Source organism: Mesitornis unicolor, unplaced genomic scaffold (genome assembly GCF_000695765.1).
Source record: "Mesitornis unicolor isolate BGI_N332 unplaced genomic scaffold, ASM69576v1 scaffold6223, whole genome shotgun sequence".
NCBI classification, from domain to species: Eukaryota; Metazoa; Chordata; class Aves; order Mesitornithiformes; family Mesitornithidae; genus Mesitornis; species Mesitornis unicolor.
Genome location: NW_010172580.1, coordinates 148,884 through 168,824, shown reverse-complemented (window position 1 = coordinate 168,824; position 19,941 = coordinate 148,884). Strand labels below are relative to the sequence as shown.

At 39.8% G+C, this 19,941-nt stretch overlaps 1 protein-coding gene across 1 annotated transcript; it reads right to left on the bottom strand.

Moving 5' to 3' along the window:
• Positions 1 to 208: 208 nt before the first annotated feature.
• On the bottom strand, positions 209 to 16,234 carry LOC104537531 (72 kDa type IV collagenase; the record flags this gene model as incomplete). Its single annotated transcript, XM_010180436.1, has 6 exons — positions 15,919 to 16,234; positions 11,400 to 11,626; positions 9,780 to 9,928; positions 7,520 to 7,648; positions 5,753 to 5,926; positions 209 to 382 (listed from the first exon to the last, which is right to left on the bottom strand). Coding segments are annotated over exons 1-6 (997 nt in total), but the record flags the coding sequence as incomplete, so codon positions are not given.
• Positions 16,235 to 19,941: the final 3,707 nt, after the last annotated feature.

Genomic DNA, 19,941 nt, shown 5'->3' with positions numbered 1-19,941 from the left:
TAACGTTCTGTGATTCTGTGATTCTGTAACCTGGTCTTGAACACCGCCAAGAAGGTGCTGCTCCTGTCCTAGTTACTTCCTTACCCACCTATGCTGAAATTGTGCCTCACTCATTGACTTCTGTGTGCTCTGGTGAAGATGTAAAAAAGCAGGCTTTTGTTACTTAATGACAAATTAGACTCTTTTATGCAAGCAACATTCCTCATACCTGTCTCTGGGCAGAATCCATATTTCTTATCTCTGTCGTAGTCTTCAGTGGTTCCACACCATCGGTATCCATCTGTCCTGCCTTCTGTTGTGCACTGGTCATAGGATTGGCCTTGAAATTTAAAGGGAAATTTGCACGGCTGCCCATCCCCGTTGCCGCCCATTGTAAAAAGTGCTGTATGGAGAATGAAAGAGAAAAACTTCAATACTCTGAACATCAACAAGGAATCCCGGTGTGCCGGCGGTAACATGCAAAGGTCTTCACAGAGATTAGACAGCTGTTGTGCGCGGTGCAGTTCACACTTAGAACTTCATACCAACAGTGACGTGCTTTGGCAAGATAGACAAGGCATGTCACAATCTCGGAAGCGAATAGAAAGGAATGACTGGCTGGTCTGTATAAATGAACTGGAATTGAAGAATATCCCAAGCTGTTTGAATGTGGTTTGAATTGTGTATGTCCTTTATAGCTCCCTTGTAACATAAAATTATATCCCTTCTTGAAACAACATTTAGAAAGAGGATTCTGAGAAAGTCACTCATGTTCTTTGGTGCTCTGCTGATTCATTTACCTTGCATCGAAAATGTTAGCTAGAATGGCAAATTTTGTACAGAGGCACAGACAAGCCAGGTCAGTTTTTCCTAATGGCCATCTGTGAATGTTTTCAGTTTCTTTAAGATGCTGGCATACAGTGGAGTTGAAGTCAGATCATAGCCTGTAGGCTTTTCCTCTAGGCTTTGCTTGTCATTTCTGAGAGTCTCTGCAACTGGGCTCAGGCACTCAATAGATAAGCAAGAGAGAACAAATAGGACTGCTCCACCAAAGCTGAACACTGGAGGCTTCTCTTGTCGTCTGTGTTACTGTTCCTGAAGGTAGTGTACTGATCTTCTAGGGGCTGTTCCTTGTCTGTCCACATAGATAAACAAGGCCCCATGGCTCAACCCTGAGAACCAGAAATCTCTCTTGTGGATGAAGAAATACAGATTAAACTGAGTCATGAGTTCTGGGATCTGTTTTAGGATTTTAGTAAACTTTCTGGAATATCTAGAGGAAGACAAATAAAATCTCTCATGTTAATATTTCAAAATGTATGTCCAAATTGAATTACATGAAAATGCAGGTGGCTTGGAGCATCAGATATCATGTGAATCTGCTTGTGTCTTCTCTTGGCTGCTCTATTAATGGAAATTGTCAATGGTAGGACAGTGTCTGTAAGTACCATGTGCTGGTGAGTTTATTATTATTTATTTATTGCTTCATTTAAAGTAGTAGTAAATAAAAACTTAAGACCTTTTCTGGCTGAGGGGTGACTGTGAAGGGTTTTAATGATGGGGTGCTGTGACACAGATGATTAATTTTCCTTTTTCCACTTCAATCAGTAATTGGCCAGAGTATCAGGGGCACGAACCAGTAAGTTACTGAAGTAAGTTCCAGTTCCACTAAGGAGAGGACTTGGAGATTTGCAGGCCTGGCTCACATGTGTGAGTTTGCTGAACTTCTGACCTGGCTGAGCTCTGGTTTGTATCCTTCTGCACCCTGGACATGGAAGCAGCCACGCAGAGGTCTTATCTCTAGGCGAAAGGCAATGGCAACACGCACTGCATCCTTAGAACAGCAAGCTGCAAATGTTTGTCTAAGGTGCTGTAATAAGTTAGGAAATGTGCATTAACTGGAACTGTGGCTATCTTGACTAGAAAGAGACTTTAATTTTTTTATAAAGAATAGAACTGGAAGGCAAAATCAAACTGATCTGTTTGGATGACTCATTTACCACACGAGCTGCTTCTAGCTCTAGATCTGGCAAACTGTATTTTAATAGCCTTTTCTATTGATATAAATGTGGTTACATTGCAAAAAACTTATGGAAAGTCAGTCTCCTACTGCTTTGCGTGGAGTCTTTGAGTCACAGTCAAAATGCAATTTTTCATTTTGCTTGAGGTAACATCATGTGATGGTAACAACTATGGTTTATTAAGCTCTCATAACCTCCCCCTTGCCTTAACTAGAGAATTATTTTCTTAAATGAAAGAGACTAAGTCAGTTTTCCCCACAAGAAAAGAAAAACTTTATATACGTGTAAGGGGATCTTAAAGGGCCTGTCTCTTGCTCTGTACTGTGGCAAGGTCAGCGATTTAATAATCAGTGAAGATACGCTGATATGGGAGCAGATTCAGGCTGGACGTTACTAATCTGTGAGCTGCACTCTTCCCAGAAAGGTCAGCCAGCTGTGATGTAAGGAAACATCAGGCCAAAAGGAAACATCAGGCCAAAAGGCTGCTCAAAACCCTGGGGCACAGATGCAAGGTATAGGTAGCTGCAGATTCATGAGAGTTCTGCCTGGGGGAGCAGTGGAGCAGCGGCCTGCAAGGCCTGTGACCAGTCTGAGGAGGTACAGGCAGAGCACAGGTACCGGTAACGTTAGATATCACAGGACCAAAGGGGCCTGAACTTCCTGTAGTGTCAGTAGAGTTTGGTAAAGAGAGAGATTCAAGATCTCTCGATGCCATATGGCAAAGGAGAGGTTCAGCACACCTGCATAAGACTTGTGTTAGTAGGCGGGCAAATTCCTGCTTTCCTTTCTTCTGCTTTGAGAAATGATAGTTGAATCAGTCTACAAAGTTAGGGGACAGATCTAGGATTAACTTTAGAAAAGCTTGGTGCAGTACCATAGCTTTAAAAATGTTCCCAAATATGTGGCATGGCTCTATAATGAAAAGAACTGAAACTAACTTCAGTGAATTAAATGAGAGAGAAACAGACACTCCCCATCAGAATTTATTAGCCAGGTTTTAGAAAATGGTGTCTTGGAATAATGAGTGAACAATGCTGCTCTGAATTTAATAAGAAACATCTGTCCGTAACAATTCAAGGATCTTGCGAAACAATTACATCAGACACAAAAGGCTGGAACTCTTCTGTTCTGTTTCAGAAACCCTGACACAGGCATTTCCAGGAACATCAACTTCCAGAACCAGCTCGCCCTGAGAGTGCTTCATTGCTTACCTTTTTGGTCTTGTATGATTTATGGGATTTTCGAAAGGTATCAGTCAGGGTATATGGATCTTGGTTTGTCCAGCTCCCTATAATCTGGGCTTCATTCCAACTGTGTCTGGCATGTGGACTATTTTAAAGAAATGAGCCCAATTTTGCTTTGTTTTACTTTGTTTTCCAGCTGGAAGGATTAACCTGAGGGAGAGGAGGTTGGGGAAAGGTGGGGAATAAAGGAGATGGGAAAGTTTTAGGGAAGAATTATTGTGCAGGCATGTGTGTGTGCACACGTATAATCTACTGAAGTAAATGTTAGGTTAAAGAAGATAGTGCTGAAAGTCATTTAGCTAATGATAACTGGTTTTTTTAGTTAACTGAGGTCTGTTAAAAGTTCACACTCCTGCTTGTTCATCCCCTCTAGTTGTATAAACAGCTGTCACCATGCTAGATCCCAGCTCTAGATGTGATCTGTAATGGGCAGTTAGGATTTTGGAAACGAAAAATATTTTTTAACACATTAGGGCTAGAAGACTGATATGTTCTACAGCAGATTATCTCTGCAAACCACTAGCATCCTGATGCAGAAAATTGTAATCTTGTACTGGAAACTGTATAGTCTTGCAAATGAACTTCAGATATCCCCAAAGTTTCTTAAGCAGAAATGAATTTATTGTTGGCTACAGTAAGATACTGGAGAAATTTTGAAGACAGGGTATCTGAGCTTTTTCTATGTACACATTTCTGTGATCTTTCAAAAAATGTGTGCTTAACTGGCACATACATATTAATGAACATGCATGTGTTTTTACAGTACTTGCTGAGGCTTGCCTGGGACATGTGAGGCTGTGCTTGTGCATTCTTGGTCTGGCAAAACCCTGAACATGTCTTGGTTTGTCAGCTTTACCCCTTAAGCTCACTCATTTTCTTTCAGCAGTCTGTGTTGTCTTTCTGTGTACTGACTCCATGTAGCCATAGTATTATAAATAAGTGTCTCACTATTGTTCCAAGCAGGATTAGCATGAGTCCAACAAAAGCTCCATTATTTTCTGTTTGATTCTTTTTCATAACTCCATTTTTATTCATTATGACACAGCAGTAGCAGGCAGGAGTTTTAGTGAACCTGTGGGTCCACTGCTCGGAACGCAAGGCAACAAGAGTGATGAAACACTCCCTGCTGCCAATAGCTTATAGCAGCTGTTGCATGCAAAGGGAAAAAAGTAAATAAGGGAACTGCAGTACCGGGAATGTTGGTGAATATGGGTGCCAGCACTGGGGCTGGCGAACAGAACATGATGGAACAAGTAACTAAAAGCCCCTTGCCTTCTCTACTCTTCTCACTGCTGGTAAATTAGCACAGTAGGCTACTGCAAATTATGTTTAATTGCTTCCCCAAATGTTTCCTGTTGTGTGATATACAGGAGATAAAATTAACACTCATATAACACGAGAAATCTTATATCCAGTAGACTCATCAAGATTTTCAAGCATATAAATACACATTTATGATGTACAACAGGAAACATTTTTGTCATAGTTTAATTTGAAAGAGAATTATCAGGTTGTGTATAATTTTAAAAAGTTACAGCTGCATTATATACATTGATCTGTAAATGAACGTTTCCAGATATGCAATAAATTGCTCACGAAGCAGAGGATTATGTTCGCATTCTAAAAAGTTAGAAATTGAGTATGATCTTAGCTTTCCTAGATCCTCTGAGAGTTTTGTACAGATAAAGATAGAGTTATGATTTCAGATACAGTGTCATTCCTGTATCTAAAGAGTGCTGCTGACACTGGTTCATGAGCAAGAGTCTGAAGACCTGCATGAAAAGTAAAACCTAAATTCTCAAAATCTGAGTGGTTTCCTGGCTAGCAATTTGCAATGTACTAACATATAAATAACCTTGTAAAACCATAGATAGTCACTTGAGAATTCAATAATTTTTCTTTTGACATGCAGATGATGTCATTTAAAGGGTGATTTGTGACAATAATGGTGTCCTGTTGCACTAAAGGGCTCCCAGACTCAGAGGACCTGGGTCACCAGTTGGTAAAATTGGTATGCAAAATTATAGAGGTTTGGCTTAATGGGTTTCATCCCTAACTGCTGTTTTTTATCAGTTACTGCTCTTGAAGGAGACACAATTGCACTTTTGTGGAATGGCCTGCAATTTAGGGAGAGGTTTCTGTCATTTATTGTGCTCCATCTCCAAATCTGGCCCTACCCTTACTCTAAAAGGTGCTTGTCTTTCTGGATCATGAAACTGCACCTGTAGTGTCTTTGATGGATATATAGGGTTGACGTTGTTTCAAATATATCTTCAGTATGTCCTTGTTTTTAGAGAAAGGTCTTGACCTGGGTCACCATCAATTATGAACCCTCCTGCTCCAGGGGAACCTTTAGGGAGTTTTGTCTACTGTGATACCAAGAAGATATTAAAAAGCTTTGAATCTAAATCTGCTAGAAAAGAAGTAGGAAAAGTACAAGGAGAATTGGCAAATAAGTAAAGATCAGTTTATCAGAAAAAAACCCAGTAGAAACAATGATCTACTTACATTCGTGGGGACAAAAGCCGTATTTGCCATCTGCATCAAAGTCTTTGGTTGTGGAACACCAGAGGAATCCATCACTGCGTCCTGCATCTGTGCAGCTATTGTATTCCTTGCCATTGAACCAGAAGGGAAATTTGCAGTATTTGCCATCTGCATTTCCATACTTCACTCTAACCACTGTAAAGAGAATAAATGCAGTGGTGAAATTAGCCACCAACTGATATAGAAAAGAAATACAGTTTCTGGACATCTGCTGGAGGATATTGATACAGAAATGCTGTCTGAATTTCCACTTTGAAATTCAATATGTTGCTGGTGTCTCTATTGGCAAGATGATCATAGCTGAAATAATAACTAGTCGTTTTGAAAGAATTACATGGAAATTACTCATGGTGAAGTGTTACAATGAACAGTCCTTAAAATTAGCCCAGAAACATATATATTATGTTGTCACTATGGCAATGCAAACTCATAAATTCATTAACAGCATGTTTATAAATTTATTTTCTTTGATAATATGGTCTAAAATGTTCAGTATAGTTTGAAAAGCTCCAGGCAGCAGTTGAGTAGGAGCTGAACATGCCCTGTGCCTCATAAACCACTTTGGTATTTCCAGTTTGATTTGAATGAGGTCTGCTGTGGCACTGAGGGGTAGGATGATAACACAGACACCCCCAGATCCTGGGTTATATTTCAGTTTGTCACAGGTAGTCTTAAGACTACAGCACTCATGCTGTAATATGTGTTAATGTAATAGATCATTCACTTATTCGTAGCATTTATTTTAATGGCAGTAACTGAGTGCTTGTGCAGTATTTCCGCTAATATGGGAAACAGTTTCCTCCTGTTTGTTGTTAGTCCGAGGCAGAGATTCAGCCTAGTTAGTACAGTACCTTGTCAGTTCTTCTGCTAAAGTTAAAAGAAAGCCGACCAGAAGGAAGTTGACTATTTTAGTATTAAAGTTCAAATTATTTTTTCAATGGGAGGACAACTGAGAAAAGCAGTGCTTGAAATAAAAGTCAAACATGTGTTTGCATTCTTATTCTAAGTATTCAAAATGATTTTACAGTAGAAGAATGATAATTAGTACTACTTGATTGTGGCAAAGTTCAAGCAGAAAAAAAAAGAGTTTCCAAACTGCTAATACTTGCTCTTGTTCGTCTAGTTCAGGTGATATTAGCTGGGCTTCAGTTGTTTTAAAGGGTATGGCAAACTGCCTGTTAAAGATTCTTGGAGAAGTTCTTAATCCACTGTTTGATGTCAATTTTGTTTCAGTCATCAGCACAAGTGGTTTATATTCCATGTGTTTTTGACAGGCACCATGAGTACATAAATCCTTATTCAGGTAGATGGTTTCTTTTTTAACAACTGGAGCCACAGGTTACACCATCTTAAAAGTGATGAAAAGCACTGGCCAGTCTGCCTCTTATAGATGAACTTAAAGATGTAGTTTGAGACCCTTAAAACTGAAACGTTCAAAACTGTAGTCATGGCTTTGTACTTTTCCCACAATTAATGAAAGTTATGCAGCATCAGGCCCATTATTAATTCAGTTTTTCAAGGAACAACAGTAGAGGAACAGAAAGGAAAATCCTAGGTAACATTTCTGCAGGAATTACATTAATATTCTGTAGAGAACAATTTAAATTCATTTTCTTCTCCTAACATGTATTAACATGTCAATGAAAACATTTAGCGCAGTGCCTGAAACAGCATTAAAACATAGCAGCCAGCAGGCCATATGTACTGAAACATTAAAAATCCTGGTACCTTGCCCCTCTCCAAGAGTCCACAGTTCATCATCATCAAAATGGGAGTCTCCTCCAATTCCTGGCCCTGGTGCAAAGGCATGAGCCAGGAGGCCGTCTTTGCCATCAAATGGGTAGCCGTCACCATGTTCTGCAAGAGGAAGCAGACAAAAAAGAGCAATTTCTAATGACCTCAACTCTGTCAAGCCCTGTACGTGAATGATGACGATCATGTGTACTTTCCCATTCAAGACAGCAGCAGAATACTCTAGTGAGTGAGTTTATTGGTATGGGTTGTGCTGGAAAGACTGAACCAGAAGAGAAGCAGCTAGTTCTTATAAAGAATATTAAGTGTCGGTACTGCAGTTGTCACAGCATGTTATTTTATATCTCATAAGCATTGTGGAACGGAATCAGAGACAGTGAAGAACAGTGCAATATTGTACATTAGATGCTTGACTGTGTGTGCACTGCTACTTCTCGAGGGAGACTGGCAGGAGCTGTAAAATAGACATTGTAGATGAGGGATGTTTTCAGATAATTCGTATCAGTCTTCAACACAGAGATTACAAAGTAAAGGCAGATTTCTTTTTGCAGGCTACTCTTTTCTGCTGCACCTCAGACTGCTGTGCTCTTTTCTTTGTGCAGGATACTAACTACTTCAAGCAGGAAAGCAAATGGGCTGAGTGTCTCAGTAGTGAGCCTCCAGAAGCTGACTCTTATTCAGTGCACTGAGTCCTGTGAATGAGCCTATTCCTCCTCCCCATCAACCACTCCAAGAGTTAGGCAGCTCACAGGGCAACAGCAGGTTAAGTAGCTCTCCTGTTATTGCACTGTAGGCTTTTCATGGAAGTACACCGCATGTGGGTAAGGCAGGCTGGCAAGGGCATAGCCCTGGCATTCATAACTTTCCCACCACACTGACCTGTGCATTGAAGCTGGCTGCCAGCATCTCCAGTTGCATCGTTTCAGGCCTTTTTGTTTGATGTCTTGCCATTTAACAGAAGCCCTAAATACACAGGCCTGATTCTCTACTCTGTGACACTGATTTCATGCTGGTAGCATTCTTCTAATACTACTTCAGTCCATTCATTGCAGTGGACGCGTGTCAGTTGTCAAGGTGAAGATTTTGACGTATATTAGATGCTTTATTCCCATTTATTTCAAAGTAGATCCTTTGCTTAAAAGAAAGCTTAGAAATGAAAAACCCTTGTGGGTGTCCCAGCTCCTGTGAATCTGATGTGCAGTAAAGTGAGAAGAATGAATCAATGTGGGAGTTCTTCTTCCACTGTTTCTGAGCTAACTACAACCAGCAAGTACTAAAATCCACAGAAACACTTTTGCTTCTGTAGGATTTCTATTTTTCCAAACCAAGCCAGCCTAGATGATGTTCTGAAGTTCTGAGTTCTGTACAGAATCTCTGAAGCTTTTGGGATCAATTCATCAGTAGCTAGAGCAAAGAAAACCACCTTGAAATGGGGGCATTTGCAAGGAGATTGGTTATTCTTTGAGCTGTTCACTTCACTTCCAAAGTCTACCTCCTAAGTGTTTGGCTGCACAAGTATCTCCATTAGTATTAAAACTTCTGTGACTTTCTGTAAGAATTTTAAATGCCTGAGGTTTACACTGAAAAGCTATAAACGTTCTCTTTGGGGAAACCAAAATTAATTGAGAAGGCATGTACAACAAAAACGAATCAAGTCACCTACCACCAGCTGGACTTGAACCATAATTCAAGGATCCATATTTTTAAATTCTTTAAGACCAAAGAATGCATTGAAAGCTTACATTCTGCTATGCTAAGAACAGAGACCAGCTGTGGGGTCAAAACTGAATGTCACAAGTCCATTTTTAATGAGTTAGGACCTCCACCTCTATCACTGGGGAACTGAGCATAGAGCTATAAATAAACTGTATGGTGGCAACCCATTCTCTTCTGTGGCAGGATGCCAGCCCACATCAGCTGAAGATCTGTACCGGTATTTCCCAGTTCTATTTCTGATTTATACATTTAAAAATAACGTGTTGCCCCTAGTGATTTTCTTTTGGAAAGATAAATATAGTATAATGATATTGTATAAATACTTCTCTCACTCACGCGTATAAGAAAGAAAAAAAATCTCAGTGAAATTAGATCTTAACCTGTATAAGCTAAGTGCAAACTAGGACAAGGTTTGCCAGAAAGGCTCACGGGTGCTACTTACTGAGGGTAGGTCATTCCAATACTAAGGATTAATTAAAAGTGCAAAACCCAAAACATATGCAAAAATAGAAATATATACCCCATCGGCCAAAATTAATCATGATGTCTGCTTCTCCATCGTTTATTCGGTTAAATCTCAGCGGTGTGACGTCACTCCAGACTTGAAAGGCTCGAGCAAAGGCATCATCCACTGTCTCAGGATCCAAATCCGGGGTATAGCCTAAAATCCTTAGAGGTAAAAGGAAAAGTTAAATAACACATAAACCTTCTGCCAGTATTTGTTGTTTACTGCTCAAAATGCTGAGTAGACTCGGTAGTGAAACTGGTTAACAGTTAACAGTGCTGCACGTGACATCTACACTTTCCTGTGATTCAGAGATGTGTTTAGATGTAGTGCTTACTATTTATTTTGCTTTGGAATTGATACAGCAGCATGAAGAAAATTAAATAGCCAGAGGCTGTAAAGCCTGCATGGCAGCGGGCCTTGCACAACATATGCGGGGTTTTGCATCGGTGCCGAGTGCTGGCAAGTCATACTGTCACCTTAGACACGAACATACAAGCACATCTTGATGGATCAGATTTATTTCCCAGAAGAAGAGTTCAGTAATGTTTTGAAAGTTTCAAATGTGGATTGTTTTGCTCTTTAACAATAACAGAAAAACAGCTCTTCTCCCTCACCTTTGAGGTTAGCCATATATATTTCATCCCAGTTGAATGTTAATCCTTTACCACTGTGTCAGTTACATTTGCAACAGGATACATGGGGAAATAGAAGGTACAAACATGCACGATGGAGACCTGACATGAGAAAGGGGCAGACTCTTCAGTGCATTGGACTTCCTAGTGCCAGCTAATCTCCATGTAAAGACAAGTTTCCAATTCTTTTGCGGCCGGGCCTGTGCTCAGTGAGGGAAACTGCGCCTAAGGAGAATTAGGAAGCACGAGACGAAGCACATCAGCAAGTGCAAGAGTTGCCACAGGTTTTTTTGGTGTTTATTAGGCTAGTCACAGCATGAGGGGTGCTTTGAGTCATAAGTTGTGAGGAAACAGCAGACCAAGTCAAGTGGCTAAGACAAATCTGCTGGTTGTTCTCACTGATGCTAAAAGTTTGTTCCTGGACTACCTAAGGTAATGAGGTTTTTTCTTAATTACTGACTTCAATGAGAGCTAGATCGGTCCCTAACTCTTCAGAGTAAGAGTAAGACATTAAAACATGCCGAACCTATTGCAATAGGCTGGTGTTGAATCATGTCTATGTATATCTGAAATATGATTGCTTTAAGTTAAAATTTATTTGGTGACCTCCATTCTTATGACTGCTGAATGTGGAAGAGTCTGTTCTTCTCTGTGACCTCTGCAGTCAGTAAGTACTGTGGTCTCTGCTGAGCAGATGGGTAGCTGAGATGCTCCTGCTCCAGTTCCCTTAAGATGCTTGCAGCAGAGCAAAGCATAAACCCCAAATCTCTTTAGTCTGAACCAGGGCCATAAAGTTGATCTTTAGATTATTTTTCCTGAAATTTTTGCAATCTGCGGTTTCACAGGTGTTTGTTAAAGCATCCAAACACAAAGAGATTCTAATTCAAGAAATCCTGTATAGCCCACTAAGCAGCTACTCCACTTCTAAGTGTCTTGTTTGATTGGTTCTTAAAAGCACCATGTTTATATGTGAGCAAAGCCCAACATCACCGGTCAGTACCTGTATGTTATATAATTCTTCTCCCATTTTGGCTTTCTTGGAAAGAAGTTGTAATTCGCTACATCTGGGTTACCACAGCGGGGTTTCTTCATTGTCTCAATAGTATTTTGATCCAAATCTCCTGTTTCAGGCAGCCCAAAAAATTTCTGCATTTTCTTCAGAGTATCTTTCAGGACAAATAGATTGCAATTGTCTTTGGGGCACCCATAGTATTTATTCAGGTATTGCTTGGGAAAAAAGGACAGAACAAAGACTTTATAATTCATTAAAGAAATAGTTAATAATTACAAATCAATAGTGTAATTCCATATTGGCTCTCCATATATAATTTATACATTTTATTTTCAAAATTACTATTCTGACTGAGAGACCAGCAGAATCTCCTTAGTTGACACAAGCCATCCCTGATCACACAACATTGCTAATTAAGAGAAGATTTCCACTATTAGCTATCATCTTTACTTAATGAATTGCTTTATTAGTAAATAGAGCATAGTGCTTTAATGTAGAACTACAAAGTAGTTTAGTGAGGGTTTATCTTTTCTGGTTTCTTTATGACGTATAAAGCTGCTTACAGTTTTAGATTTTGTGTATTTTTTTTCTTGGAAGACTCTATGGATCACTGAGAAACTTGTCAAGGTATCAAAGCAGCCACACCAATTAGACCGCATTGATTGAAAAGAAAAAAGCCCCTTGTTTATTCAGACCACATAGAGCTATTTGAATGCTGTGTGTGGTTGAGTCAAACATTGAAAGACCTGAGGAGCTTTGGTAACATTTCAGTTGCCTGGACGCTACAGGCAATCAATATCTGCATACTTTTAAAACTCCATTAAACACTCCAGCAGATCATGGCTAGACTGGTCTTCTTGATAGAACCATGGTGGCAGATTACAAAATTATCTCTCCTTAGAAAACAGTGGTCATTAAGGATCAAAAAGGTAGCACAAATCTCATTATTTTCATCTTCTATCTAAAATAATACCCACCCAAATCTCCTCCACTTTCCATTTTGATCAATGTGACCTAATTAGCAGATGTATTGCAGTTAAAAAAAAATCAGCCAACCAAAGACAAAATATCTGTTGTTTGCTGCTGCCTCTAACCCTGGAGGAGCAATGGGTTACCTTGTTCCCTGACAATGGTTCCAGTGAAGCTGCCATGTCTTTCCCACGTGTGTTAATAAGTTGTGTATTTTACGTTAAACTAAGCTGTAGATGAACAGCTGTGGTCCACACATGCTCCCCTCCTTCTGTGCAATACACAAGTGAGTTAACACAAATAATTTGGTAATTCATTGATTGGCAGAGTAACTGTGAGCTTCTTGGGGTAGGGGCCAATCGGGAGAGAATGCCTGGCACTCTCTAGTGTGTAGTGAAACCTACCATAAAAACAGAGTCATGCAAATGGAAAGGGGCATTAAGAAGGTCTTTCTTCAGTCACTGTCTAAAATCCTTTACCAACTCTGTTCCTAACTGGAGACTCACAAACATGGCCACACAACAGACTGCTGGCTGGCCAGAGGTTTGGGTTCAGTGCTTGAATCCAGACTCAATCTGAGGAAGGCTGTAGCCCGAGCTGTTGCCTTAGCTTGGACTGTTGCACAGATAGGCTCAGTCACACTGTTTGGATTAAGTACAGCTTTAGACTGTTGAATTTATATCCTCATTGAGGAGCAGATAAATGGATTATAATGAAGATGTCAGTTTGGGTACTTCTGTAATGAAAATAACCTATCATTAGCTAATTATTTTCATTTGCAGGTTCTAAATAGCTTGACTAAACTATGTGGAGTTGTAGGCATCATACAGAAAAGTGAATCTTAAGGTTCTCTTGCACAGAGATATCAGGAACCCGACACTCAGGTCTGAGTTTGTAATATTTTATGCCTAGCTCTAAAAGAAAAGCTACACCATGTCAAATGGCATGTGTTCCCAAACCGATGGGTAGGCCACCCAAACTGGTGCTTAGCATGGCACGATGCTGGGAGATGCCCTTGCCAATGATGATGTTAGACAGGAAGGTTGCAAGTTACTGGTCTTTCTAGTAAAAATATCTGTAGCAGAGGAAGAAGCACCCTTCAGGTACCGTACCCAAGATATTAACTACAAATCCAAGGTAGGAAAACACCCTAAATAATGTACAAGGCATATTTACCAAAAATGTATCAGAAACAGCAGAGAGAATTATTTCTAAGTGAGGATTACAAGAAGCCTGACAAAATGACTGCACATTTAAGTTCTTGTGCTAGGAAGTATTCCTGAGGGAAACCTTACCTTATGTATCCAGTTAAATGAACTTCACCCAGGAGGCTGGGGATAAGATCACTACGTCAGCAAAATATAGGAACAGATATTTGATGACTGCAGTTGGTCAAGCCTGGATTTCACCACCTCCTCATTAAGTCCCTCATCTGAACCATAGGAAATGGTTCAGAGCTTACTCAGAAAAAGGATTTAATCAAGATGTTACAACATTTCCTAAAGAAGGTCCTCCATCCACCTACTGACTAAGCACAGACTATGCCTATTTTTTGTGATTTTTATAACTTCTGATGTGGTATTTCTCTAGTGGAGGCTGTGGCACTGGCAAATAATGGACACAGAATGGCTTCACCTTTGTGACCACTTAGCTTCTGTGTAGTCATAGTTAATGGGGCCTGGTGGAAATTATGTGACATGCATTAAGAACATAATCAAACAGGCCAGTTCGGAGGATCTGCTCATATCCCAATGCTCATTTCAATGTAGTTTGATATAATTTCTTATGGTTCTGTTTGCATATCGCAGTGAAGTACCATGATATAATATAGACTATACATCAGAGCTGAAGCTTGTTGAAGAAGCAGGATGCTGCTTTGCCATTTTAGGTTTGGGAGTAAGATATACGACCAAAAATATAAAATGAGGTTTGGTAAGGAATTTTACTGGCTAGGATTCTACATAAAAAGCTAATCCCTCTCAGTTCTTCCTAAAAGAGAGATTTTACTGAAGATGAGAAATAAACATAACTAGCTGTTCTACGAGAAGAGAATCTTGAAGAAAATGCAGTGTCTATGTAAACCACATCTGGTCTAGGCTGCGAAATTCAGTTTCCCCAGAGTCAGCAGGGAGCTGTGGTGATTTGGAATTTTGATCCTGCCCTTTAATGAAACAGGGTCCAGCTGCAACACAGCAATTTGTGTTCTGATGCTGAGTGCTTGGACTATTCGGATGGAGAGTGTGATGGAAAGGCAGCCAGTCAGCATTACCCAAGACTACTACAAGAAAGACAAAGAAGAACTGCAGTGTTAAACCAGCTTGTGATTTTCCTCTGAGTACACATAATAAATAGGTTGTTTGTAAGAAACAGAGATGAGGGGAGATGTGGATTGCTGTTGTTGAAAAAAAGCCTAACTGTGTCTAAGAAAATAGATCCTTTAAGACAGTTAAATGGCTATTAGACATGTGAGACCCCACTCTCCTCTCCCACATGCACCACCCCCTCAGTTTCCTGGCTGCTGTGCTGCTAAGGCAAAATCTTGGGTGAATTTGTTTTGTTAAAGGCTGAGGAATGCCTTTTTTGGGTCAGTTTGTCTGTTTTTCTTAAACTTTCCACCACAGCTCCCATCTGGAAATTCTCTCTCTACCCTCCCCCAGACCTTCATTAACCTGGCAAGCTTTCCCAAGATGCACACCAAATCCTAAAGAAAAGTGACCAACTTGCAAATCTCTGTGTCCTAAAATAAGAATAATTTATCTCAATCTTCCTTAAAATGGACTTACTGCTGAAGAAGAGAAATGTCTATAATTTACATGCTAAAATAAGGATAATCCATCTCAATCTCCCCTTAAATGGACTTCCCCATAATGTCATTTTTATGACAGTCCATGGGGCTAAAATAACATCAGAATAAAATGCTGTAGAGTTATAGCTATAATTTGCTAATGTCACAGAAATCCAAACTCCTTTTTTGTTCCAGATTGAATTTGAAAAAAAATTATATCTTTAAACCTCTGATGAGACTTCTTTTTCAAAGTCCAAACCAGTCACAATGGCTTCTGAAACTCCAACCGGCTTTTGATTGCAATTGCCCCTTAGAGCTGTGTTTGTGCAACGCATGGTAAACAATCTGGAAAACAAACTTCTGAAAGCTGTGATACATGCACTGAGTCTCAGCAGCCCTCACTTCTACTAGATTTAAATAAAAAAATTAGAAATCTCTTATTTACTCTTCTCCCCTCTACCATTGCAATCTTTTTTTTATAGTTGTGATGATTTAATTACATTATTTCGTATGTTCCGACTTAAGGGGAAAAAATGAAGACTTTCTTTGCCGACTTTAAAAATTTTGAGAGGAAACTTTACTTGGCTCTAGTTTTAACTTTTGAAAGCTGATACCTTTCCTAGCTAGCTAGCACGTCCAGAAACTGGGGAGAGAATGCTGCAGTCATTGCTTAACCTCAGCTGAAACAAGAAAGAAACATCTGCTTATGAAACAACAATACAAATCTGAAGCAAAGATGAAACCAACACTTACCACTGCTAGTTCTTTTTCTGTTTTGGGAGTGCTGTCTCCAGGAAACTTAATGATTGGTGAAGGTGCAGCTAAAGTTTTGTTTAAAAGATACACTTGGATTAATAGTACTTTAAAAACGAAGCCACAGACAATGGGAGTCTTCATTCTGCCTAAACTTGTGCTCTCCTCTTTGGAAAGAGATTTTCCTCAGCTGCCTGTCCGTTATTTTAGCTGCACAGTGCACCAGTTGTTTATCTGCACATCTTAACTCTTTGCACCGTTTTCTCTTTTGCTTGCTCTAGCAATTCCTTTGTATGTTTAAAACATCCAGATGCGCAGTCTCAAGCTACCACAAGAGGAAGTCTGAAAACTAGTGGAAACATGAGAAAAGGGCAGTTACCAGATGTGATTGCTGTGATTTTAAGGTAGCAACAGGCAGATACTTATTACTGCTGAAAGAGGCCACATTTTCTCCTCATTTGCATATATGAAAGTGTTTAATTGTACCAGAGAGCAGCAAAAGGCAGAATCTGACTTGATCTTGAAGATGAAGTGTCCCACATACATTTTAAATGTAAAAAACCCCAGTTCCTAAACATTATTTTCCTGGCTAAGTATTTTTACTTTTTTTCAGTCTATTTTCCTGCCACAGACATAATAATCTGCTTTAGTCATGTGTGGTTACACTCCTACACAGTGCCTTACAGTAAGCATTTTGATCATGGATTTTGAGGCAGACCCTGCACGGGGCAGCGCAGCTGAGGGAGACTTCTTGTCCCGCTCCTGCTTAGGTTCCACAAACTGTAGGTCTGTGTACACGGGGCTCACCCGCACTTGGTGCGAGCGTTGCTCCCTCCCTGCTCTGTGCAGAATGTGCAGGGCTCTGAATAAGATTCTTGTGGCTTGTTTGGGTTTTGAACCAGCTTGAGGTTTTGCCACCAACAGGCATGGCAGATCACCTTAATCTGCAGGGTATGGGATAATCAGGCAGATTCAGCAAATAGAAGTTGTCCTCGGTAACTGACAGCAGGGGAATTGTACAAAATTCAGGGTTTGCTGATGCTGGGAGTTTGGTTCGCTGCTACAGCTGCCTTAGTCTGAAATTTTGGAGTAAATATGTCCATTGTAATTGACAGTCTTTTTATTGTGTTGTTCATAATAATGCCAGCTTTGAGATATTATTGCAAGTGGAATGTTTTTTTTAGCTGAATGCCCCTAATCTGGGGGCTTGGCTCATGGCTTTTTAAGATGGGAGTCTGGCAGTTCTGCGTGAATGCAAACTGTGTTCTGGCCAGCCAAGTGTCTACAGCTTTACTAAACAGGAGTCCAGCTGTTGTGGTTCCTCTGAGCTGTACGTCAGCATAAAGGTTGTCACAGCTTTCCACTGGATGTTGAATGAAAGTTTTCTGGATATGACTCTTGTTACCAAATAGGGCTGTTAAAGAAAAGGAAATATTTGCTGGGGTTTGGTATTTGCTCATAATATTTTGATATCTGCTTGTAAATTTATGCTAATACCAAGCTATTTTGCTAACTGCATGTCGGTGAACTGAATAGTCTTATATAAAGGCAAGGATTTAAAAAGGTGGGCTAGGCTAAGGGGTTCAGAGAGAGAGCATCAGCAGGAGCTTTTGCTGCTGTTTCATTGCCAATCCAACGCAGCAGCCGTATGCATGGCCGCAGGGTGAAGCAGCCATGGGAAGCAGCACTTAATGCTCAAGAGAGACAGAGAAGTTGCAGGAACTTCATACATGAATAGAGCTTTCTTTGTAAGCAAGTAACTTTGCATTCATGTCCTCTTACCTCTTCATGTATGATTCCAATGGCACTTGGGTTACAGTGAACGATTTTCCCTAATAGTTTGGCTTTGAAATGATACCTTATTTTTTAGCTTTTCCCCATCAGCAAAAAAACAGTCATTTCTGAGAGTTACCTTAATAAATAGCAGTTCTGAAAATATGATCCAATTTTTCCGCAGCCCTGCACTTGGTTGTGGGGAATGGCTCTCTTGCTTTGTTTGTGATGACAGCTCGTATTTGTGGATGTCCATGCAAAACTCTAAGAGAACAAAGGCTAAGAAAGCCTTCAGCAGATGTGCCAAGTTACTCTTAACTTCCCTGTAGTTAAGCAAGTAAAAATATGATGTGTTGTGATGCAAGATTCTGCAGCTATTGTTGTGCTCTGCAGTAGGTCTAGGGCTGCCGTAAATCTTAAAACATAAGAACCGCATCATTTTCCTAAGAATTTTAATGCAATTTATGATGGCTTAGTAGCTTTCATGTAGAAGGGTACTGCAGTGAAAAAAGCCAAATGTGTTGCGGCACCTTCCTGTTGAACTCATAAGCCTGCCTGAAATCTGATGAATGCTCAGTTCTCAGTGTGTCCTAATGAACATAGAACTGGAAATGGATGGGGAAACTTTTGAATGGGCTGTGGTGTCTGTGAAGATTAAAAATCTCACTGTATTTTTTTTTCTTGTCTTTGCTGGCAATGAGAACAAGTAGAAGTCACCTTCTAAATACATTTCCTCAAAAAAATTGGCCAAGCAACAGAAAACATACAGACCTGCAGTGAAGTGTTGTTTCTCACCTTTGATTTTTTTGCTGGTAAACTGCTTTGCTGGTACTACTTCAGTTAGTGAGCAGTTAAGGAAGTTACGTTCAATTAGGAAACATACATAATGTAATCGTGGCTTTATGGACACTGGGTGAACCAGTTTCTGACCGTTCAGTGAAAGATATTTTTTCCCACTAGCACATGACATGAGTAGCAGATTATGAGATCCTGACTGATCTTTCAGATGAGCGAAGCAAAATAACTGCTGGTGACACTTCTTTGTGAGATTAGAAGTCCTATCATATTACAACTAAACTTGGGGTGAAATGTTTCTGATCTGCTTACAGTTCTCTTTAAGTTCCATGGGATCATCTTGTTCTCAGTGCACTACAGAGGTGCTGCTTTTTCAGGCTTAGAATGCAATGGTGCTAAGCCCTGAGAGTACGGAAATTCTACTGCTGGCAAGCCTCTGCTTTGGGCCAAATACTGGACTAGATGGCTTCCCAATTTACTCCATCGCAAGACATGGTAAGTGTGTTCTGTTCTCAGACTAGATAAGCTTAAAACCAGGGAGATAGACTCTGAAAAATTCAAATTTATGTGTTTTGGCATTGACAGATTTGCTGGTTTAACTGTTATTAATGTTTAGTGCAAAACCATTCCTTGACACTCCATACTCTGAAGAGATTACCTCTGATGCTAATTAGTGACTTCTGAACAGATTCCTGGAAGTTAAAAAGTAAGGAAAGAAGCAATGTCAAACACAGAGAAAGAAGAAAAAGCCCCCTTAAGAAGGGAACATAAGACCACCAGCCATGGAAGAGTTGAAACAGTAACCTGGATCTCCTTTCTTTTACCTTAGTACTCACTCTACAAAATGCTTTGTCTGTGTACATAGAAGCTACCTCTGGGTTAGCTACAGAAAATGGGCACAGTTATAGCTACAACTACAGCCTTTATATATTTGTGTTAAAAATAATTTCAATGTTGGATATAACTTCTATATTAGGTAAGATATTTATTTGATACTTACATTAATTTTATCTCTCCTGAGTCATAAAAAGTTCCTCTCTAGTAACTGTGTGTGTTTCAGGTTAGAACCACTCTATATTGAAGATTTTAAGCCATCTACTTTATGAGTAAGATGCCAGATTTGCTCTTTAAATGCCTACTTTCATGCATTAATAGGAACTGTATGGCACAAAACCACAACGTCTGAGATGGCAAATGCCTCTTTAGAGGATATACTTAAGCAATAACAGTAAAAAGAGAGTCATGATGTTTCGTGAGCCATAAGCTACATATCTCAGTAGATCTGACTGTGATAAGAGAGACACATGAACATGTATTAACATGCTGTTTTAATCAAAGGATTTTTCTGTTTCAGAAAATAATTTTTGAAATTATTCAGGAGCACTCAGCAGTTTCAGGATTAGACTTCAGATAGAGTCCTTGGTAATTTGCTGACAGAGTAGTCATCCCTCCAGA